Source organism: Suncus etruscus, chromosome 5 (genome assembly GCF_024139225.1).
Source record: "Suncus etruscus isolate mSunEtr1 chromosome 5, mSunEtr1.pri.cur, whole genome shotgun sequence".
Classification (NCBI taxonomy): domain Eukaryota; kingdom Metazoa; phylum Chordata; class Mammalia; order Eulipotyphla; family Soricidae; genus Suncus; species Suncus etruscus.
This window is the reverse complement of record NC_064852.1, coordinates 21,319,736-21,343,851: the sequence shown is the minus strand read 5'-3', so window position 1 is coordinate 21,343,851 and position 24,116 is coordinate 21,319,736. Positions and strand designations below refer to the sequence as shown.

Below are 24,116 nucleotides of genomic sequence, written 5' to 3'. Positions count from 1 at the left end.
CACTTATTTCTGTTTCTGACGAGTTTGTATTGAGTGACGGCCTAACAACATAAGTAAATAAATTAAAGAATGAAGTAGGACACCTCTGCGGCAGTATATATATGGAGCTGAATAGCAAATCGGTGTACTCGAGACACAATAAAAAAAAAAATACCCCAACAAATAAGAAGGATAGAGTGAACACAGTCTCTGAACTCAGGAAAGGAAGTTGATACTCTGGTGCCGGTATGTTTTTTGCAGGACGCCCTGCCATTATCAATATTGCAAATCATAGTGCATAAAATGAAATTGAAAAAGAAAGAAGAGAAACAAAAATAAAAATTTCTAAAGCAAAGAGGGTATAAGGGCTACCATTGACAGTACGATGAGAATCAACCCCAGAATCATAGGAATTTCAGATGAAAAGAGAGAAGAAAGACTAGCTGATAAATAATTGATGAAATTTCCACTATCTGAAGGAGGAGATTGGGGCACTGAGCTAAGAGGCCCAAAAGTCCCATACAAAGTAAATGAAACAACACCACTTTTGGGGCTGGAGAGATAGCATAGAGGTAGGGTGTTTGCTTTACATGCAGAAGGACGGTGGTTCGAATCTGGCATTCCATATGGTCCCCCAGCCTACCAGGAGCAATTTCTGAGAGTAGACCCAGGAGTAACCCCTGAGCACTGCCGGGTGTGGCCCAATCCCCTCCCCCCCCAAAAAAGCCCACTTTTTAATCAATATGGCAAGAGCCAAAGACAGGATTAGGTTCCTTACAGTTGCAAGGAAGAAGCAGAAATTAAGATTTCTTGAAGCAAACAAGAGTGAAGATATGGGGCCAGAGAGATAGCATGGAGGTAAGGCGTTTGCCTTGTGTCCAGAAGGATGGTGGTTTGAGTCTCGGCATCCCATATGGTCCCCCGTGCCTGCCAGGGGCGATTCCTGAGTGTAGAGCCAGGAGTGACCCTTGAGCATTGCCGGATGTGACCCAAAAAACAAAAAAAAACAAAACAAAACAAAAAAAGAATGAAGACACAAACTTCCAGAACTTCTGGGAAATTGTAAAGTAGAGCTAGCTAAGAGGAATGTTTATAGCTATCCAGGCTCATGCCAGAGAAAAGAAAAAGTTCAAAATCCACAAGCTAACCTCACAGTTTGAGAGACCAGAAAAAACGAGAGCAAATGAATCCCAAAGGAAGTAGAAAGTGGGAGATCAAAAATTGAGAACAGAAATCAGAGGATACATCTTGACTCATGACACAGAAAACAAGAAAACAGTACCAAAGGTCCGTGAAACTAGGAGTTATTTATTTCTTTGGTTTTATGTTCTTGCTTTGAACTCATAAATTACTCTTAGCAGGGCTCTGAGGACTATGTGAGGTGACATAAGTCAAAGCTGCATTAGCTTCATGTAAGTCAAGCATTCTACCTGCTGTACTATCCGGCTCAAGGAGCAATTATTTAAAATAAGATAGACAAACACATATCTAGGTTTGGGCAGGAAAAAAGAGACAAAACTCAATAGATAGGATCAGAGATGAAAGACGAGAAATTTCAATAGACACTTCCTGACTACAGGGGATCATAAGAGGTCTGGAGTCTTAGTACACAGGGAGGGTTTTTGCCTTGCATGCAGCAGTCCTGGGTTCACTTTCCAGAACCCCATATGGTCTCCTGAGCACTGCCAGGAGTGACCCCTACATGCAGAAGCAAGAATAAGCTCTGCACACAGCCAAGTGTGACCAAAAATGTTTTTATTTTAAAATAATAAAAAATAAAGATCATAAGGATACTACTTTGAACAAATCTATGCTGCAGAGCTTGAGAAATTAAAATACATGGATGAGGGCCAGAGTGATAGCACAGTGGAAGGGCATTTGCCTTGCACATGGCCAGCCCAGGACCAACCTGGGTTTGATCCCCAGCATCCCCTACGGTCCCCCGAGCCTTCCAGGAGCAATTTCTGAGCACAGAGCCAGGAGTATTCCCTGAGTGCAGCCATGTATGGCCCAAAAACCCAAAATAATTAAATAAATAATAAAATAAATAGATGAATTTTTAGAATCCTATCAACTCCTAAGACTAAACCAAGAAGAAAACATGAACATACTAATCACAAGTAAAAAAAATTAAGAGCTTGGAGAGATACCACAGCGGCGTTTGCCTTGCAAGCAGCCAATCCAGGACCAAAGGTGGTTGGTTTGAATCCCGGTGTCCCATATGGTCCCCCGTGCCTGCCAGGAGCTATTTCTGAGCAGACAGTCAGGAGTAACCCCTGAGGACCACCGGGTGTGACCCAAAAACAAACAAAAAAAAATTAAACAAAAATTAGAAAACTACCCAAGAATAGAAGTCCTGGCCCATAGCTCAGTCAAGAAAAATTAGTGTAGATGCTCCTTAAACTCTTCCAAAATATCAAAGAAACAAAAATTCTCCCTACCAGTTTTTATGAAGTCAATTTATCCTTAAACTAAATGCAGATAGTTATTGCTAAAAAAAGAAAAGAAAAGAAAAGAAAACTAGAGACCAACATCTCTGATGAATATTGATGCAAAGCCCTTCAACAGAATCTATCATGATTATTGCCCATAAGCAGGTGGGCCTCACCCCAGGATGCACAGATGATCCAACATACACAAATCTGAGAAGTTCGGTCATTGTCTCTGCCTCAGGGACCCTTTATTTCCTCTCCCTGTAAGGGTCTGGGCTTACATGCATCCTATGCCTCATCTGGAGCTACCAGGCTCACTCTGGAGCTCCTGGTCTGTGGGATGTATGTAGGAGTTGTGACGGTACATGAAGGGGTGCATTAGGACTCTTCTCAGGACACCCCATCTGCCTCCCATCACTTACCCTTGACATCATCAGCCCTGAGACTATTAGTGTCAGCAGGGCCAGAGCCTCAGGTCAGGGTCACCATCTGTGACTAAGGATCAGGGTCACTACCTATGACTCAGGATCAGAGATCACCTTGTATGTGACTGGGGTCAGGGTTTTGCTGTCTATAACATAGGGTCAGAAGTCACCCTATGTGACTTGGGGTCAGTGGTCACCATCTGTGATTAGGAGTCAGAGTTACTATCTATGACTCAAGGTCAGGGATCACCATATGTGTCTCAGGTTCAGGGGCCACCATATATGTCTAGAGTCAGGGATTCCTGTCTGTGCTCAGGGTTGTTTGTCTCTGTCTCTGCTAACACCCCATTCCTAACCATGTCTGGGCTAGATTCTGGGCCCCACTGGATTCGCTCACACCTGCTCACTCCGAGTTTGATTTGCTAGTCCCCCACAGTTTGAAAGGACCACACACAGGGACCAGAGAGATAGCACAGTGGTAGGATGTTTGCCTTGCACATGGCCAACCCAGGATGGACAGTGGTTCGAATCCCAGCATCCCAGATTTGTCTCCCAAGCCTGCCAAGGGCGATTTCTGAGCACAGAGCCAGGAGTAACCCCTGAGAATCTCTGGGCATGACCCAAAAAAGGACCACACACACCTCACACTCCCTCAACCCCAAGAAAACACATCAGGAACAGAAGGAAGGTAGTGAAAGGCTTTATTTAACACAAGGATAGGGGACCTCGGGTGTGGGCTTCAAGCACAAGGGGCCATCCTGTGAGAACAGATATTCAAGCTCATGACCACTGAATGGACCACAGAGAGCACCCCCAGTGATGTAGCTCTCTACCAATTGCCCCATCCTCCCCTCCAAACCCCACACCAGCCCCGGACCCCACAGCTGTGGCAGGGCTTCTACCCCAACTGTGCCCAAGAAGTGGGGGTCAGGTGGATACTTACCCGAAGCAGAGGTGAAGGGTCACCTAGACACGGCAAGGCTCTGTAGAGAGAAAACAGGTCACATAGGGTTCAGCCCCATCTTGGGTTGGGGCCCCCCAGGAGGAAGGGAGGCACTCACCGTTCTTCTGAGTGAGGTCCAGGACCATCTTAGGGTTCATGATATTGTCCTTGAGGAAGTTGAGGAATGTCTCCATCACCTCATGCTGGTTGGGCTTCATGATCTTGGCTGTGGGGGGGGTGGCAGGTCATCAGGCCCAGGATCTTGGGGACTTTGATTAAGCTTAGGGGGCTTGAGGGGCCCATGGAGATTTGTCAACAGGCCCAATATGGGGCCCCTAAGTCCAGTCCCTGCCCAGGATCTGCTCCCCTATGGAGCCCTCAGGGAATCTCCAAAGGTACCGCCCACTTGAGCTGCCTCTTGTCCTCACTGGACTGCAATGTTCTACTAATGGGGTTCAGCAATGGCCTGGGACAGGGCACTAAGCACACACCCTCAGCTCCCCAAGATCCCTAGCAGCCCCACACGCACTCAGGAAGTAGCATGTCAGGCTCTGAGGGGCTGCGCTGTTCTCCAGACAGGTGATCATGTGGTTCTGGGTGGCATCCACCACGAACATCTGATTCTGCTGTTGGTCTGGGGAACAGGAGAGAGAGAAGGGACACAGAGGTGAGGGGAGGGAGACGTGGGAGAGAGGGAAGGGGCATGGAAGAGAGGATGCAAGAGTGAGGGGGAACTTAGGAGAGAGTGGAGGCAAAGGGGAATGAAGGGAGGGGATACTGGGGAGACAGCTTTCCCAGAACCTGAAGGACCCTACCAGCCCAGCATCCTCTTGGGCACTCACAGTTTATGGTGAAATGGGCAGTCTTGTCAGTCTTCAGGGCCAGGATGGTCTCCTGCGCACACTCATTCTTCACCCTGAAAAGGCTCCTGATTTGTAGCTGCACCGACCCATCGCCCCCACACAGGCCTTGGGACAGACCCAGTGCCTGACATCCCTCCAACCCTCCAAAGAACTGCAGGGCCCCTTGTGTCCAACTCACCACTTGTTCAGGGTGATTTCAATGTTTTCCTGGGGGTTGACATTCATCTTCGTGAAGAACACACGCAGGGGGGCAGTTGGGGTGTTCAGGAACTTTTCATCTTCGGTCGCCATGGCCACGGTGTACCACTTCCCAGTTATCTGGGGGTGAGTAGTATCTCAGTGGGAAGGGGACCTCACCCTAGTCCCTCACCCTGATCAAGGTCTCTTTGGAAATTTCACAGAAAGGGGACCCAAGCTGTGGACACAGGGGTCTGTGGGCCCAGGATCGGACATGGGTCTGATAGCCCAAGACATGATATGGGCTCTGTCTAGCCCCCTGTGGGGTCCTGGCAACAGATCTGCCCTGGTCATGACCCTTCTGCATCTCCAGGACCTTGGAGCCCCCACCCGAAGCCTAAGCTCACCCCCCAGCCCTCCATACCGTTTTGATGTCTACGTTCTTCATGGTATTGGGGATGATGACGGCCTGGATGCCGCATACAAGGGCCAGAGCGAGCAGGATGCACTTCATGGCTGCGGTAGATTCTGCACCTTTGCACTGAAGCAAGTGAGGCTGAGCAGTGGGTCCTGGGGCCATTTATAGGTAGCTGGTGGGGCTCAGGTCTTTGTACCACCCTCTACCTATCCCTTGGGCTCAGGGGCTTCCTCCTACGGGACAATTGTGGACTGTTACTAGGTCCAGCAATTCCTGGAAGACTCAGGGAAGGGCTACTTGGGGCCAAGTGGGGCTGTGCCAGGAACACAGATTAGTTTTGTAAGGATGGTCAGAGCAACAGGGAGAGCTGGGTTGGAGTGTTGGGACTCAGAATTGGGACTGGACAACTGTGGGGGACAAAGAAGTAGATCAACCACAGTAGGTTCAATCTTTACAACCCTGACTCCTATGAACTCTCCCTGGTATGGACACCAGCTCACACAGTGATCCCAGGTGTAGATAGAAGTTCACACAGTCATTCTGAGTGTAAAGTCCAACTCAATCAATCATAGCTGGTATAAATACCAGTTTACACGGTTATCTTAAATGTAGACACATCTCATAGTTATCCCAGATGTAGATGCTACCTGACAGTCATCCTGGATGCTAACACCAGCTCCCACAGTCATCCCAGGTGTAGACACCAGTTAACACAGGCATCTTAGGTATAGACAACAGCTCCCACTGCCATCTCAGGTACATACGTCAGTCATCCATGCCAGGTATAGACATCTGTTCACACAGTCATCCTGGGTGTAGATACTGACTCATACGGTCATCTGAATTTAGACACCAGCTCCCACAGTCATCCCTGATATAGCCAATGTCTCACCATCACCTACATGTAGATTCTATCTCATAATGTCATCCTGGGTATAGACATAAGCTCACACAGTCACCCCGGGTGCAGACACCAGCCCACACGGTCATCCCAGATGCAGATGCCAGCTTACAGTCATCCCAGGTGTAAACACTGGCTCACAAGTCATCCTGGTGTAGATACCAGCTCACAGTCATCTTGGGTATAGACACCAGTTCACACAGTTATTGAATGCTGTAGACACCTGACAGAGGTCTCACCTGCCTGTCTGTTTCTGGGAGCTGCCAGACAGCCTCAAAGACCATGCAAGAAGGAGGTCCAGAGGTGCTGAGGGAAGAGGGGACCCCTATCCTGCTCAGGAAGTCTATCCCACCTATGTCTAATCATGGCCACCAGATGATCAGAAACTAGGGGCCTCACCTCAGGGTACCTCAGCCATGCTCCTGCCCCACTTCTGAACCCCAGGACCCGAAGTCCTACAGTTCAGCTCCCACACAAGCCAGGAACTTCACAGTGGGCACCCCAGAGCCCCACAGTACAGCTCCTCCAGAACTTGGGGGCCAAGGGGGCCAGAGTGATAGCACAGTGGTAGAGCATTTGCCTTGCATGTGGCCAGCCTGGGACAGACCGGGTTCTACTCCCAGCATCCCATATGGACCCACAAGCCTGTCAGGAGTGATTTCTGAGCACAGAGCCCGGAGTAAGCCCTGAGTGCTGCCGGATGTGGCCTAAAAACCAAAACAAAACAATAAAAAAAACAGAACCTGGGGCCCTACAGCACACACCACACATATCCTGGACTCCCACAGTGGGACCCCAGAACCCAGAGTTTCACAATGCACCCAGATACATAGAACCCCCGCAGTGTGGCCCCCACATGCTCAGGAAACAGAGCCCAAACAGTAAGGCCCCCAGAACCCCCACAGTATAGATAACCCATCCCCAGGATCTGGAGCCCCACAGTTAGTTCCCACACCCCAGATCTCGGGCTGTGCGGCCCTCCTTCCCCGGGAGAGCCAGTACCTAGCTTGTGCCCCAGTCCCAGTGCACTGAGACCCAAAGATGGTCGGAGCCCCAGGGCTGCTGAATTTCTTTATGTGGGGCAGGAGCCAGGACAAGGTTGAGGGGGTACAGTCAGAGGCAGTAGGGCCTGCTAGAAGGAAGGACATGAGGGCACAGCGGGCACAGCTCTGCCCACCAGAACATAAGACATTCGGAACCTCAGAGTGCTCCCAGGATCCCTCCTGTGGCACAGGATGCCCAGCTCTGCACACCAGGACACCAGGCACCCTGATCTTTGCGATGCATCAGGGATTTCCTGCTCTGAGGTCTGTCGGGGTACAGCTTCCTAGAGAGCCAAGAATAAAGTAGGGTGAGGAACCGTGGGCAAAAATGGGTGAACCCACTCATGCACATGGGACAGGCATATGGGGACAAGCATGTGGGAACAGGCCACATGGGGACAAGCACACAGAAAAAGATAAGGGACCCATCAGAAGAGCCTCACCCATCTGTGCAGGCAGAAACACATCCTTCTCCTTAAATCCTTTGTGCTGAGCTGATTCTTTAAAAGCTTCCAGTGCATCCAGGTTCAAGTCCAGGGTCCTGCCTGTGGGAGGGGAGAGAAGGATTCGGTGAGAAAGTAACCCTGGATTGAGCTGAGAGCAAAAGGAGAGACAGCAGGGACACCCAGGGAAGGGACAGAGGGAACATCCAGGTTGGAAACACAGGGACACCGTAGAACCATGTAGCCCCGAGAATCATGACCCTTCAAGAGGGTCTCCCTGTGCCTGACACCACACAGAGTCTGGGTGCAGAGGGTACACCAAACCTCACCCATTAGCTTGACACATCTGTAGCGCTTCTCATAGACAAGGCCTTCGCTGTAGATCACCACATGGTCCTCAGCTGAAACCATCTCCACCTGCAGCGAACTCAGACCCCTGACTGGGCCAAGCCCAGGCAGTTACCGGATCACCAACCCTGCTGCCCCCAGCTGAAACCATCCTATGACTGTCTCTGCTGTCCTAGCTGAGCAGCCCCAGCACAGGCTACTCCAGGGACCTATGTCCTCTCAGCCAGTCTTGGAGGAGAAGGGACAAAAGCTGAGAGAACAGGTGACTGAGGGGACAGGTGGCCGAGGGAACAAATGGCCAAGGGGACAGATGCCAAAAGGATAGGTGACCAAGGGGACAGGTGGCAGAGGCTGGGACTCACAGACGCTGTATCTGCCGGGGCCCACTCTGTCCAAGGTGACATTCAGTTCGTAGCACTGGCCATGGGCCCTGCAGGGAGGTGAGTGGGTGAGGATCCCATAGCCCCAGGACCCCCTGCATAGCCCAAACCCAATGTGGTGCGCACCTGTGTGTGACGGAGGCCTGCAGAGCATCGTCCCCCAGAGACCGGAAGACAAGAGGGGCTACTCTCCGAGTCATGACCAGGGATCCCACAAAGGCCTTGATGTACCATGTCCCCTGGATCTGGAAACAGGGTCTTTGCAGCTCTGTCTTCCCCTGCCTTCCCACATGAGACCCCTTTTCCTGGAGCCAATGTTGGGGTGCAGGAAGCCTCCCCCACCTCAGGACCCCCCTCCACTCCCCATTCACATAGCCTCACATCTGGGTCCAAAGAAGCAGGGGTTTCCTGGGGGGATAGTGCAGCCACCAGGCCAAGTGTGAGGACGAATAGCAGGGCCTGCATCCTGGTGCTGCAGGGACTGAGGGGAAGAGCAGAAAACATGGCTGCTTTTATCCTACCCAGCCCAGCCTCCTCCTCACCACCCCCCCCCCCAACCTGGCACAAACCCTCATGGTCTATGGCCAGCTGTCCAGGGGGCGCATCCAGCTCAAATGACAGGTAATTAGGGACGGGCCTCACTGCACCCCCCTCAGAATTTCCAGCAAAGAAAGGGTTTGCCTCAGTGCCCACCCTGCCCTTCCTCCCTTCCCTGCAATCCTAAGGGACCTTTCCTGGACAGAGGCAATGAGGGATGGGGCTGATGGTTAGTTTTTGATTGCAGAGAAGCATTTTCTTCCCTTTATTGGCCCCACCAGGAGCCTGGCAAGGCCCACCAGCCACTCCTGAGGAGCAGACAAGAAGAGACAGCAGAGTCTCTTTGTGCTCTGAGGACCCCAAGTCCAGGGGCCACAGGCCACATGTCCACCATCTGCAGGAGCTCCCTCATCCTCCCTTTGGACCAGGGTCCAGCCTCCTGCCTCTCACTGAGGGGGCCCAAACCCCAGTATCACCCTGTCTGGGGACTAAGGACTTGCCTAGTGCCCCTTGGGGTCCCTATGGGTAGATCAGATGGTGGTTAGGCTATGTCCAGGACCTTTCATGGACCCTGCATCCCCCGCCTCTGGTGGACTTGCCCAAGATTCTCCAAACCACACCTGAGGCCAGGGCAGTGCCCTATGGGGGGCGATCCAAAGTGTGGGGAGCCTAGGTGAAGTCTCAGTTCTAGGACTCAGGATTGGGTGCCCACAGGTCACAGGGATCCAGGTGCTCACAGATTCTCTGGACTGTGTAACCCTCTCCACACATTGAGTAACCCCAAGACAGGTAACAGGCTGGAGGTGGGCAGGGATGGGCAGGTCCAGTGCCCTTTCCTGCAGGCACAGGAATGAGTCCAAGTCCTGAGCTGCCTTTGGATGCAGGGAAGTGTTGCGTGGGGGTGGGGGGATTGGAGGAGCAGAGCAATAACCAGGGCGGGGTTCAAGTTACAACAGGGTACAGAAGAGAAGAAAGGAATCACTCCATAGAGGAAGGATAGAATCCCAGAGAGCGGGGGCAGGATTATATAGAGAGGGCTCAGGATCCCACAGAGAAAGGACAGAGATCCAGAAAGAAATCAGCGATCCATAAGGAGTGAACAGAATCCTTTGAAAGGGGATAGAATTCACAGAAAGGAGACATGGTCCACAGAGAGGGTGAGAAACTGGCGCCAGAACAACGGGGCAGCACAAGAGGAGGAGGTGAATCAGTCCTAGTCTGCACCTAGTGATGCGAGTCTGCAAACCTCAGGAAGGGCCAGGGCAGCCTCTCAGAGACATGGTCCTCCCAAGACAGAGAAGAGCAAGGGTGGCCCAGGGCTAGTCTGGGAGGGGGGGCAGGAGAGAGGAGATCGGCCCTCTTGACTGCAGGCATGTGCATGAGAATGTAAGCATGTTCTCATAACAAAGCACACAAATATACATGCACACGCATGTACACAAATACACAGACATGCACATATACACACAGGAATACATGTGGGATCCAGAGAGTTCAGGGCTTGAGGTACAGGTCTTGCTACACACACACACACACACACACACACACACACACACGGGATCCAGAGAGTGCCATGCCAATGGTCCCTGAGCATCACTGAGTGCCCCAGTCAACACTAGTACTGCAGCACTGCTTCCTTGGGCCCCTGCATTCAACTACTAGTCCAGTTTAGTCAAGAATGTGGAGGCCTCTGTGCCACAGACACCACTTACAAAATCCCCAAAAGAGAATGAAAAAGAGATTGATATCTGCAGAAATATCCACGTCCAAGGCCTATGGGGGTTGGGGGGCAGTGTGTGGACTAGACATTGATTGAACCCACATCTATGCAGGGAGGGAGCCCCCTGCGCAGGTGCCCGGGATCAGGGAGCCAAAGTTCCAGTCCTGTAGCCCCGCTGAGCACAGTCACTGAACCCTCAGACCATGGTGCCCATCTGGCTGGGAATAGCGGACAGGCCTTGAGCCTAAGGAGACCCAAGAAACCTGAGCAGTAACCATCTCGAGAGCCTCCCACTGCTTGCAGGTGTGTCACACAGCCCGCTCATCAGTGTCATGCCAAGCAAACCTGGCACGTCTATGCATACCTGGCACACAGCATACCTGGCAGTATCTGGCACACCTGTGCACCTCCCCATGGCATATCAGGTATACCTGGGCTCACCTGGACATATCCGGTACATAGCACATGGGGCACTCTTAACACACCTCACCATACCTGGGCACATCTGGGCATAACTAGTATACCTGGGCACAGATGACACAACTCGTTTGGGGAACCATATCACACTGTATGCTGAAGAGGTTGGGGTCTCCAGGGTGAAGAATTTAAACCTGAGGTGTTGGCATTGTTGGCATTGGTGTGTTTGGGAGAAAAGCTCTATGGTAAGCAGGTACCCAAAGCTTACAGAGATCAGAGCTATATTGATTGGGGGGAGAGAGGTCCTGGCCCACTTGGTCATCCAGTGCCAGAGGGGGCAACCCCCAAAGGTGCATCATGCAGGGAAATGTTCTCTGACACTTCTGGCTCACCAGCTATTTGGAAATGGGCCTGGCAACTGTCACTTTGGGTGCACAGGGTCAGGTTTGTTTGTACCCATAGAAAATGATAACCTGTCAGCACCCAGAGAGAAAGAAAGAAAAGGTCAGAGCCAAATGGCATAGAACAAGCTAAGTGCCAGGAGGGAAGGATATATATGGAGGGCGGGGCAGGGGTATTGATTGGGGGACAGAGAGGTGGGGAACAAAGACCCCGATAAAGTGAGTGGTTCTTGCACTAAGCTGCTTCTGGGGGGCAATCGGGGCAGGTGAGGAAGGACGTGGCCCAGGAGAAAGGCTAACAGTAAGGAAAGAACTAGAACTACCCAGGGTAAGGGGAGGCTCCTGGGGAGATGACTGGAACCATGTCTCTCTCCCCCACCATATGTCCCAGCCTCAGAGCTGATTGGAACCCAGGAACTTCTGCTGGATCACACAAGTGGTTCTGGGAAGGAGCTAGGGACCCAGAGACCTGGTTCTGGACCTGCCCTACAGAGAGACACAGGACTTGGTGGGGGGGGGGCTCCTCCCAAGGTAAGCAAAAGGTGCCCCGCTTACTTTGCATTCAGCTGAACTGGGTTTAATCACTGGCACCACATTTAGTCCCTTGAGCCCTACCAGGGGTGAGACCAGAGCACAGAGTCAGGAGTGAGTTATCCTTTAGCATAGCATCAGAAGTGAACCCTGAACAACCCTGAGCATGCTGGACCCCTAGGAGGAGATTAGAAAACATGCATGGGGCAGAACTGTGGGGACACTTAGGCACTTGTAGGACATGCTGCCTAGGGACAACACCCAGGAATTCAGATGGGCAGACTCAGGGTCGGGTGGCAGGAGAAAGTCCACTTGTACAGTCCCGGAGGCTCACCAAGAGGAGGAAGTATACAGGGAGTGGGGGATCAGGTGGGATTGGGGTCTGCAGGTCCCTGTACAGATAAGTGGAGAGAGGATGGAGGCGCAGGTGGGACCATGATCCCCTCACTGAAGGCACATCTGAGGGGGGCTAGTGAGCCTTCCTTGACTGAAATCTGCCCCCCCCCCACAACCACCTTGCACAGCCCAGGGGCATCTGAATCCAAGAAGAGCCCAAGACTTGGAGTTCACCAGAACTTGCAGAACAAGGAAGACACAGCAGGAAGTCAGAAGGGGGAGAAGGGCACAGAGAAGGGACTCCCAGAAATCACTGGCCCCTGCTTCTGAGAACCTCTGGCTACAGAGCCACCATCTGGGCTGCAACCCAACCTGACTATGTGGATTGGGCCATCCCTACCAGCACAGGTGAACTCAGGACCCAAAGCCCCTTGCTTCCCAAGTCCAGAACTATGAAACCTGAATAGAGGAGCCCAGTGTCACCCCGGGCACCCTGTGGATCGATGTGGGCAACTTCTGTGGGCCCTGTTCTCACAGCAGGAAACAATGTCATTGGGTGACAGAAGGCTTGGTGGTACAAGAAGCTCATGGAGGGCCCGGAGAGATAGCACAGCGGCGTTTGCCTTGCAAGCAGCCGATCCAGGACCTAAGGTGGTTGGTTCGAATCCCGGTGTCCCATATGGTCCCCCATGCCTGCCAGGAGCTATTTCTGAGCAGACAGCCAGGAGTGACCCCTGAGCACTGCCGGGTGTGGCCCAAAAACCAAAACAAAACAAACAAACAAACAAAAAAGAAGCTCATGGAATCTGGGATAGGGGCAATGGTCTCCCTAAAACTTCACAGCAGGGCACACTGGTGGGAACCATCTAATTCCACATTGCATTAAGGAAAAGAGAGGGAGCAGGACACCCTCAAACCTGGCTGAGCCTGAGCCCCCAGTGAAGCTCAGAGTCCAGAGTAACTCCAAGGGAGATGGAGTAGGAGTGGGGTGTCATACCCTGGCAGTCAGTCCCTGTCTCCATGCACCTCCTCCTCCTCTGCGCTCTGGGGGTGGGAGGTAGCCCTGTCCCTAAATAACAGCTCTTCTTCCCACAAGGCCTTTCTCCCACTACTGAGGGCTCCCCAATTCTGATCCTAGACCCTACAAGGGAATGGACATCTTTCCTTGGGGCCTTGTATTGGCATCACAACTCTACACTTGTAAGAAAATATATGGTGGGAGGGTGAGCCAGAACTATAGAACAGTAGGTAGAGCATTTACTTTGCACGTGGTCAACCCAGGTTTAATCTTCGGCATCCCATCTGGTCTCCTGAACCTGCCAGAAGTAATTTCTGAGTACAGAGCCAAGAGTAATGCCTGAGACTACCAGGTGTGGCCCCCAAACATATATACATATACATACATATATGTATGTATGTGTACATACATACATAGCCCAAGAGAGTTAAGCAGCTAAGGCACCCTTTTGGGTGCAGACACAGCCTAGCCAGTGGACAAGCCCAGTTCTATCCCCAAAACCCCATATAGTTGTCCTGGTACCTCAAGAGTGACCCCTGAGTGCAGAGCTGTGATCATCCCTAGACACTGCCAGGTATGGCCCAAACAAACAAGCAGCACACACATTAAATTTTCGACAGATCTTCAAACCCCAAAGATATGAGTGCATCATGGATCTCACATCAGGCACTTGGTTCCTTCGGGGTTCCAGCCCTGGGCCTACTTGTTTGCCATCCGTGTGCCTAGACCCACATTCTTGCTTCTTCATGTTTCTTACAGAATTGAGGTGCACAGGAAGGGGACAGGGCTGTCTCCCAACTTTTCCTTACCACTCTCCCAGGTTCACCTGAGCTAACAGAGATCCCATGTGTCTGTGGGACACTGGGGTGCTCTCCGAAGTGGACTTGGTTCCACAACAGCTGAGTTGGTCCCCTCTCAACACTCCTTAGTTCCAGCAGCGGGAAGGCCAGGTGGTGATGCCCACAGCTGTGACCAGGACCAACTTCAAGGCCCTTCCCAAACTGGGTGTTGACACATCTGCTTGTGTCTGCCCACCTGGCTGGCACCAAAAGACCACACACAGCATGGCCAGCGACCCTCCCTGACTAGGCCAGAGGCAGCAGCAGCCCCTCCTATCCTCTGGTCACAGTAGAAGTTGTCATCTTTGGTGCTAGGACGCCCTCAGATCCCAGGCCCCCAGCACCTGCTCAGACCTCCAGCCCTGTGCTTCTCCCCTGAAGGGGTCCCCACCTTGGCCCCTCCTCTCAGGCCACATTGGGGGCTCCCCAGTTGGTCCTGCTCTTCCAGCTTGGCCCAGGTGCAGGGTCCACGGAAACAAATGGACAGAATCCATCTCTGAACAGAGAGGTCGAGGGTGATGGTGGTGCATGGCCACAGGTGAAGGTGCCCAGGTGAGCCCAGAGTCACTTCCCGCTGGCTTACAGGTACTCCAAGGTAGGGAGCACATCTGGTGCCGCTCGCCCCCTGGTGGCCAGCTCTGGCACTTCAGCCGCCCTCAGGAACAAAGGAAAACCCTTTTGTTCGGGGGGGGGGGGGGGGGTCAAGGCAGCAGCTCCCCCAAGGTCCCAGAAGGCAAAGGGCAGCCTGTCCAGAGGGACTGTTTCCAGCTCTCATTGTCAAAGTGGTCCCTGCTCTGTGCTCTGTCCTCACCGCACAACCCCTCAGTAACAATACAGTGTCTAAAAGGAGAGAAGAGAGACAGACACAATAGCCAACAATTTGTTTCCATGTGACTTATCCCACTAACCACTCACTTTGCAGCTTGAGGCCACAGTGGGTGCAAGGGTCTGGGAGACATTTTGTCCATCTTCAGATCCCACCTGCTTCTGCCACTGCCCACAAGGAGCCCTAGTGTCCCCAGACCCAGAAGTACCTCCCTATGTGTTGGGTACATCTCGGTCCCGCATGTAGGCTCCCTCACCATCCAGTCCTTCTGTTTTTCCTACTGAGGCCTATGAGTCCAAGGACCCTGTGGATGACCCTCCCTCCTCCCAGATAGTCCTCCTCCCAGCAGGTGATCCTCCCAGATTTTTTTCCCTCTTCCCACATGATCCTCTCTCCTAGCAGGTGACCCTCCCCTTTCCAGCAGGTGGTTCTCCCTCCCTGCAAGTGGTCCTCCCTTCTAGCACAAGGCCACAGGACTCCATTATTCTGAAGAATATCCCTCCCAGACAGGGACCAAAGGTTCAGCCTGATCAGTACATCCCCAGCTGATCCTGCGGACCCCAAGGTGCCCTGGGAGGCAGCAAATGTATGTCCCCGCCACCACCTTCCCCTCCTCCTGTTCAACCCACCTCCTGGGCACTGCCGCAGCAGCATCTCTAGCTGAGTAGTTGCCCATGAGCTCTTGGCCAGGGCAGTGACTGGCGCACAATACATCCAAACCCAGTGGGCCCCGAGTTTCACATTTACCCCTGAACTCACTCATTCTCTTCCACAAGATCCTTATACCTGGGCCCGGAGAGATAGCACAGCGGCGTTTGCCTTGCAAGCAGCCGATCCAGGACCAAAGGTGGTTGGTTCAAATCCCAGTGTCCCATATGGTCCCCCGTGCCTGCCAGGAGCTATTTCTGAGCAGACAGCCAGGAGTAACCCCTGAGCACTGCCGGATGTGGCCCAAAAAACAAAAAAAGAAAAAGAAAGAAGATCCTTATACCTGCTGTCTCAGGAAGGTGGGAAGGGGAGCTGCAATGAGTTCAGGAACCAACAAGGGATTTTAAGAAGTAACTGTCACTAGCCCTGCAGGAGCCAAACAGAGGAAGGTTGGACCCATTAGATGCACACAGGGACTGAGGTCGGCTGAGGTTCTGACTGGCACCAGGACAAGTCCAGAGAAGGCTGGAGAAAGAAATGATGGTACCGGCCAGAGAAATAGCATGGAGGTAAGGCGTTTGCCTTGCATGCGGAAGGACGGTGGTTCTAATTCTGGTATCCCATATGATCCCCTGACTCTGCCAGGAGCGATTTCTGAGCGTAGAGCCAGGAGTAACCCCTGAGCGCTGACGGGTGTGACCCCCCCCCAAAAAAAAAGAAAGAAATTATGGTACATCCACATAGTGGAATATTACTTAGCCATAAGAAAGAATAAGATCATGCAATTTGCTGCTCCCTGGAGGGACCTGGAGAGTGTCAGCCTGAGTAAACCTAGTCACAGGGACTAGTCCAAGGGAGAGAGACACACATAGAATGAGTTCACATATGTGGATATAAAGAAACAGAATAGAAACAGAATGAATTGTATGACTGAAGCTCAAGCATGAACAATTTTGTAACCGTGGTGTTTAAATAAAATAATTACTAAAAAAATAGAATTATGGTGCTTGCTTCGGCAGCACATATACTAAAATTGGAACGATACAGAGAAGATTAGCATGGCCCCTGCGCAAGAATGACACGCAAATTCGTGAAGCATTCCATATTTAAAAAAAATAGAATTATGAAAAAATGGGGCCAGAGAAATAGCACAGTGGTGGGGTGTTTGCTTTGCACGAGGCCAACCCGGGAGGGACATGATTGGATTCCCAGCATCCCATATGGTCCCCCATCCTGCCAGGGGTGATTTCTAAGTGCAGAAGCCAGGAGTGACCCCTGAGCACCACTGAATGTAGCCCAAAAACCAATCAATTAACCAATCAATAAATAAAATTTAAAAAAAATAATTATGGAAAAACGAACACCCAAATGTAGAATAAAAATATAAAATATAGGGGCCGGAGAGATAGCATGGAGGTAAGTGTTTACCTTTCATGCAGAAGGTCATCGGTTCGAATCCCGGCGTCCCATATGGTCCCCATGCCTGCCAGGAGCAATTTCTGAGCACGGAGCCAGGAAAAATCCCTGAGCACTGCCGGGTGTGACCAAAAAAAAATATATATATATATATATATATATATATATATATATATATATATATATATATATATATATAAAATATAAAGTCCACGTGTTGGGTAAGGCTGCCCAAGGCACCATGTTTCTAACCCCTCAGGCAGACAGGTCTGATGAAGTAAGGTAGTAGTGGCGGAGAAATAATACACAGTAGTCAGAAAGAGTCAGCTCACTTTATTCCTCACAGCTTTTCTCTGCCATGAGTCTCTCTGCCATGTGCTCACTTTTCCATAGCTTTTCTTTCCTGAGCTCTCCCTGCCCTGTACTCCTAAGCTATCTACTTTCTCCCTGTTCTCCCTATCCTGTGTGTTTTCTCTCTCTTCTCCTCCTCCTCTCTTTTTAAAAAATTCTTTCTTTATTTTCTTATTTGGGGGTCACACCTGGTGGTGCTCAGGGCTTCTCCTGGCTCTGTACTCAGAAATCGCTCCTGGCAGTCTCGGGAGACCGTGTGGGATGTCGGGGTTTGAAGGTTTGAACCACCATCCATCCTGGATAGGCTGCTTGCAAGGCAAACGCCCTACTGCTGTGCTATCTTTCTGGCCCCGCTTTTCTTTGTTATCCAGAACCTCACTTAGGAGAGTGGGGGAAGGCCCTGTAATCCAGATGTGGTTTTACACACCTAAAGAGGTTAGGGAAGTTGGGAGAAGGGCCTTTGTTAGGTTTTTACCTAGGTCCAATTTATACCCAAAGACAGTGAAACAAAAACCAGGAGAGCTGGTCCTCAGTGAAAAACACACACCTAAGATGGTGGGGGAGACAAAAAGGGGCCAATGCCTATGGTGGGGGGACAAGCTCACCCAAGGGTGGAGGTGTGAAAGGTGGTGAAGTGTCATATAGACACTATTAGACCTCTCTGCAGCTTTACTACACATCACAGTAATAATGGATTCTGTGTGGAAACATTATATGTCTGGAACCCAATCGTGAATAACTTTGTAATTTTACAAAAACTAAATTACAGGGGCCGGAGAGATAGCATGGAGGTAAGGCGTTTGCCTTTCATGCAGGAGGTCATCGGTTCGAATCCTGGCGTCCCATATGGTCCCCCGTGCCTGCCAGGAGCAATTTCTGAGCCTGGAGCCAGGAATAACCCCCGAGCACTGCCGGGTGTGACCCAAAAACCACACACACACACAAAAAAAAAGCCCTAAATTATATATATGGTTTTTTCTTTTTTTGGTTTTTGGGCCACACCCGGTGACGCTCAGGGGTTACTCATGGCAATGCACTCAGATATCCGCTCCTAGTTGGGGGGACTATATGGGACACCAGGGGATTGAACCGAGGTTCATCCTAGGTCAGCGCATGCAAGGCAAATGCCCAACTGCTTGTGCCACCACTCCATCCCCAAGAACTAAATTTTTTTTGGGGGTCATACCTAGCAGCGCTCAGGGGTACTCCTGGCTCTATGCTCAGAAATTGCTCCTGGCAGGCTCAGGGGACCATATGGAATGCCGGGATTCAAACCACCATCCTTCTGCATGAAAGGCAAATGCCCTAGCTCCATGCTATTTCTCTGACCCTAAGAACTAAGTTTTTAAAAATACTTTTAAAGGAGCCAGAGTGATAGCATAGTGGGGAGGGCATTTGCCTTGCTTGCTGCTGACCCAGGTTGGATCTCTGGCAACCCATATGGTCCCACAAGTCTGCCAGGAATAATTTCTGAGCTCAGAGCCAGGAGTAAACCCTGTGTGCTGTCATGCGTGTCCCAAAATCCAAAAAAAAAAATGCTTTTATAAAAGAGGGCCCAGGGATTGAGGACAGGAAGTCAGTTCACAGAAAGGAAGGAGGGCAGGAAATGACAGATAAGAGGCCAGGGACAGGGAACAAGGAACTGATCACAGAGAGAAGGAGAAAGGAACAGGAAGTGATGAAGGAGGAGGCGAGGACTAAAAATAAGAAGACAATTCCAAAGATAGACTAAGGGCAGGAAGTGGGTTTAGGACAGGAAGACAAAGACCTTATGACATAGGAAATGATTGGGGAGTACAGGTGGGAGAGAGTAGAAGAGGAAGATATAGGACAGGGACCCAGTGCAGAGAGAGGTAGAAGAGAAGAGGCAATGATGCAAAGGTGTGGGAGGGAGCTAGAGACCTGAGAAGATAGGAGATACTGGAGGAGAGAGGCAGAAGTCAAGGAACCAGCCCCAGAAAGGCAGGAGGGAAACAGGAAATAGGAAAAGGGACTCAGGATAGGAAGTAGGTCCAGGGCAGGAAGACAGAAGTAATGACACAGGAAATGATTGGGAAGGAGAGGCAGGACTGAAGACAAGGAGCCAGTCGCAGAGAGAGTTAGGAGGTCTTGAAGAGGAAATGATAGAGGGGGTGACTGGGAGCTCAGAGGCTGGAGGGATAGGAAATACTGGTATTGGGGAAGCAGGGGGCTGAGTCATAGGTCAAAAGACAAAGAAAAAAGAGGCCAGAGAGACCTGTACATGTATGAGAAAGGAGGACTGAGGCTTAAGACTGGAAATCCTGGGGCCCGAGAGATAGCATGGAGGTAAAGCGTTTGCCTTTCATGCAGGAGGTCATCGGTTTGAATCCCGGCACCCCATATGGTCCCCCGTGCCTGCCAGGAGCAATTTCTGAGCCTGGAGCCAGGAATAACCCCTGAGCACTGCCGGGTGTGACCCAAAAACAAAAACAAAAAAAAAGAAGACTGGAAATCCAGAGGCAGGATGGGATAGAAAGTGATTTGGGAGACAGAGCAAGGCTCATAGCAAGCCACAGGGTTGACAAGTGATGATGAAGGAGAGGAACAACATTAGGAAGGAACAATTCCTAGAAGGGACAGGAGGGGATAGGAATGATCAGGAGAGAGAATATGAAATTATTGAAGGGCCCAAAAACAAAATTGAGGAACTTAAGTGGTAGGACAGCAAGTAGGGCATTTGCCTTGCACACGGCCCACCCGGGTTCAATCCCTGGCATCCCATACAGTATACTGAGCATTGTCAGGAGTAATTCCTGAGCACAGAGCCAGGAGTCAGCCCTGAGCATCACTGAGTGTGGCCCCTTTCCTGCATGAAGAAAGGCATCCCTTGTTGGCTTCTTCACTGCATAAAGACATCCTTGGTGTATTGTGTGAACCCTTACATCCGGCCCTTCTAACCAAATGAGGTTAGTTCCAGGCCTGGTTCCAGGCCAGTACGAAGGTGACAAGGGGCAGGTAGGGCTAACAGCTAAGGAGCTGTGGGAGACGACGTTTGGTCGCTGGGTGCCAGGGTTATGTGGCACCTGACCACGTTTGTGCTCTTCTGAATCATTCCAGTACCAAGGTGGAGAAGCCCTGAGCACGGGCCCAATGTGGACAGATGAACAAGCCACCCTGTATGTTTGGTTTCTTTTTTGTGGGATAGTTGTGTGGAGAGCCCCACACCTGGTGGTGCTCAGGGGTTACTAATTGGCTCTGCACTCAGGGATCACTTCTAGCAAGCTCAGGGAACCATATGTAATGCCAGGGTCTGTGCAAGGCAAGTGCCCTTCCCACTGTGCTCTTGTTCCAACCCCACCTTGTATGTTTTTGATTGAATATGTGCACATTTTCAATTTTCTAAAAAAGTGGATTTACTAATAAAATAAGTGAATAAACAGTTGTGGTGCCTGTCATGTTGTATCCTGCTGTCTAGGGAACCTGGGGGGCAGCAGAGATGCCCCTCGGGCCTTCTCTCCAAGCACGATTCTCTCTTGGACTGGCTTGCTTCTCCACCTGGAGGCGCCCATGCTCTCTCGCCAAACATGTTCCTCATCCTGCTTTCTTTTTTTTTTGTTTTTTTTTTTGTTTTGGTTTGGTTTGGTTTTTGGGTCACACCCAGCAGTGCTCAGGGGTTACCCTACCTTCATGCTCAGAAATCGCTCTTGGCAGGCACAGGGGACCATGCCTGGGATTCTGGGATGCTGGGATTCGAACCAATGACCTTCTGCATGAAAGGCCTTACCTCCATGCTATCTCTGTGGCCCCTCATCCTGCTTTCTGAACCACAGCAAACACCAATCAACCTGCAGTGGTTCTTGCTTGGCTTTAGGAAACCAAGGAAACCTCCCTCATCCCACCTGGCCTCTGAGTCCCCAAGAATGACACACAGGTCCTGAGTTGGAAATGGGATTTACTGGAAGCAGGTCAAGGTCACGGGGGCTTGGGGAACAGAAAAAGAAGATAGTAGGGAAAGGAAAGAGAGGGAGAGGGTGAAGAGGAAGGGGAAAGGAGGGGAGGGAGAAGAAGGGAGGAAGAGAGGGAGGGAAGGGACGGAGATGGGGGGGAGCCAAAGGGAGTAGGGCCGTTGAAGCTCCAGGCTGGGCTGTGCCCTACACGATTCCCTGCACACAGAAGAAGCCACTCAGGGGATGCCAGGCCAAGCCTGGGTTCCCCTCTCACCCCAAAAGATAAGCAGGAACTCTGAGGTAGGGGACAGGTTGCCCAGAGGCTCAGACTTGGTCCAAGCCTGTAGCCCTCCCTGATGGGAGAACATAGGACAGAGGCCCTCTGCACTATCCCACAAACAGATCAGATCCCCACACCCTAGGATCTGAGTTTCATACTCATTCACACACATACTCACATGCACACACACACACACTCAAATACAGTCAACTCATACACTCATAAATCACAGATTCATAGCACACCCATACACATTCACTCACTCACTCACTCACACACACACACAGCAGGAAGGGCTCAGGAACTCACCGACCCCATTAACTGCACACAGGTCACTGGAGAGAAAGAGAGATGTCAGGAAAGAGGTGAAGGACACAGAACAGGTGGGGGGGGGGAATGCTTTAGGAGCTGTGAGATGGTTTCTCAGGAGAAGCTGTGAGACGGGGACCCCAGGGATGACTCAGCTTATGGACCTCCCAAAGAGACTTTGAGACAGGGATTCCCCCCCCCCAGTTGGGGCTGTAAGCTCAAGGACCCCAGGAATAACTGAGCTCGAGAACCCCAGGGCTGTCTGTCCATGCTACTCACTGTCCCTGGCCAGCTGGTGCACGTCAGATTGGGCCATTCCCCTCTTCTCAGCCTCCATGTGGAACTTCTTCAGTGCCTCCTGGGTGGTCTCCAGGGTCCGACCTGCCAGACAGGGGCTGTGGGTGGGGGCGGCAGACCCAGCCCCCCAGTTGGCCCCAGAGGCATCCCCCAGCCTTACTGTAAAGCTTCAGAACCGTGCTTTGGAGCGGCCTACTCTGCTCAGACATCTCCAGGATGATATAGTTCAAGTAATCGGTGTTCAGCAGCTGCACGTCTTTGTTGCCTGAAGATGAGCAGACACAGGCTCTGCCCTGCCTGGGCTCAGACACAATGATATGCCCACCAGAGAGATGCTCATGGGCACACAGCCTAAGATGGCAGAGATACAGCACCCAGACAGGGCTGGCACAGAGCTGCCGAGGCAATGGGAGCAGCAGCTGTGGCCATTACTACTTCAGAGGGCTCCTGTGCATGCGGAGGTGCCCTCCAGGCCACCAGAACCCAGAGTTATAGCTCGAGCCATGGGCAACTATGCCCGCCCCACTCACCAGTCTTTCTCTGCAGCCGGAACTTCATGGACTCGGGGCGCTGAATATGGGCAACCTCCTTCACGCAGTGTTTCATGCTACAGACAGACCAGCCTCACCCCCTGGGCCACCAGTGCCCAGAGACCTCAGACTCCCGACCCAGACCCCCAACCACTCCACCCATCACCTCTGGGGGCCCAATAGCACAGGCCCTCCACCCAACCCCCCCCACACACACACACACTGGTGGCCAATGGCCAAGGTAGCAGCAAGACCCAAGCTGGGCCAGCGTGGGAAGGATGCCCAGGGCAGGACCAGGGGGAACCATCCCTCGCTTCTCATCTGTGAGTGTGGGGACCACTTACTCATCATGGGTGGCTGTCAAGGTTAGGCCCGAACCTGCCAGATCTACCTTCACCGCCCCCATCCTCTGCAGTCTTGGGGGCCTGGTGTGGTCCTCAGGCTTGGCCGCTATGGCCACCTCATACCAGATCCCTAAGAACTGGAGACAGGCCAGCTCTCAGGGCTCCTTCCTGCTGTCCACCCTGTTGTGGCTAGAGGGTTCCACTACCTGAGCCAGGCCAGGTCTAAGGGTTGAGGGTCCCCTACCTGGATCAAGTTGAACTCCTTGGATTGCTCCTTTCGAGCCTGAACAGCCAGTGTCACAATCAGACTTAGCAGCATGGCCAGCACGAGATCCCTCATGTTGCTGAAGGCACCAAGCATGGCCAAGCCCTTATATCAACCAGGTCAAGCCAGACCATTTCCATCAGCCCTACCCTCCCTGCTTCAGTGCATCCACCTGTGTGGGGGCAATTGATTGGGCCCAGAGCAGAGTGGTGGGATGTGACCAGGAACAGGCCCCAAGCCCTGCAGAGACCCTGATCTGGGGAGTGAGTGGAGGGCCCCTGGGGCAGCCAACCAAGTACAGAGAGCACAGAGTCTGACTCCAGCCAACCAGGAGCTGGGAGAACACAAGGAGAATGAGGGGGACAGAGCCTGCCTCCTGATGATGAGACAAAGTCCCCTACCAAGCCTGAGTGCTCAGGCACACCTGGGGGTGGATGATAGGAGTACAGAGGCAGCTGTTGGGCCCAAGCCTTCCTAGCGAATTTGGGGACCCCACAGACACAATCTTCCTTCTGGGGACCCACCTGGCCCCGTGATAACCCAGCCTGAGAAAGGGGAATCGGGATCTACAGAGAAGCACTGATGGGCCCCATCTCCTAGAGGCCCAGCCTAGGCCACCCCAGCCCCAACCCTCTGTCTGGAGTCATGTGTCCACACTCTTCAATGGCTTCTCCTTCACACCTTCTCAGAGACTTTGGTGACTGAGAAGCTGTTTCTGAAGTAAAGGGGGTCCTAAGAGCCCCCAGCTTGCAGAACAGATGCCTCTGTTTCCCCTGGGGCCCAGCACTTAT

At 51.9% G+C, this 24,116-nt stretch overlaps 1 protein-coding gene and 1 non-coding gene across 2 annotated transcripts; one reads left to right on the top strand and one right to left on the bottom strand.

Moving 5' to 3' along the window:
- Positions 1–16,628: 16,628 nt before the first annotated feature.
- Positions 16,629–16,735, top strand: LOC126010505 (U6 spliceosomal RNA). Its single transcript, XR_007496531.1, has one exon. It is a non-coding gene; the product is annotated as a U6 spliceosomal RNA (small nuclear RNA).
- A 5,246-nt stretch (positions 16,736–21,981) lies between these two features.
- On the bottom strand, positions 21,982–23,400 carry LOC126008553 (epididymal-specific lipocalin-5-like). The gene is made up of 6 exons (XM_049772831.1): positions 23,305–23,400; positions 23,061–23,197; positions 22,717–22,793; positions 22,383–22,451; positions 22,169–22,270; positions 21,982–22,013 (listed from the first exon to the last, which is right to left on the bottom strand). Exons 1-6 carry the CDS (start codon positions 23,398–23,400, stop codon positions 21,982–21,984), a joined length of 513 nt encoding a protein of 170 aa, XP_049628788.1.
- Between the last annotated feature and the right edge of the window lie 716 nt (positions 23,401–24,116).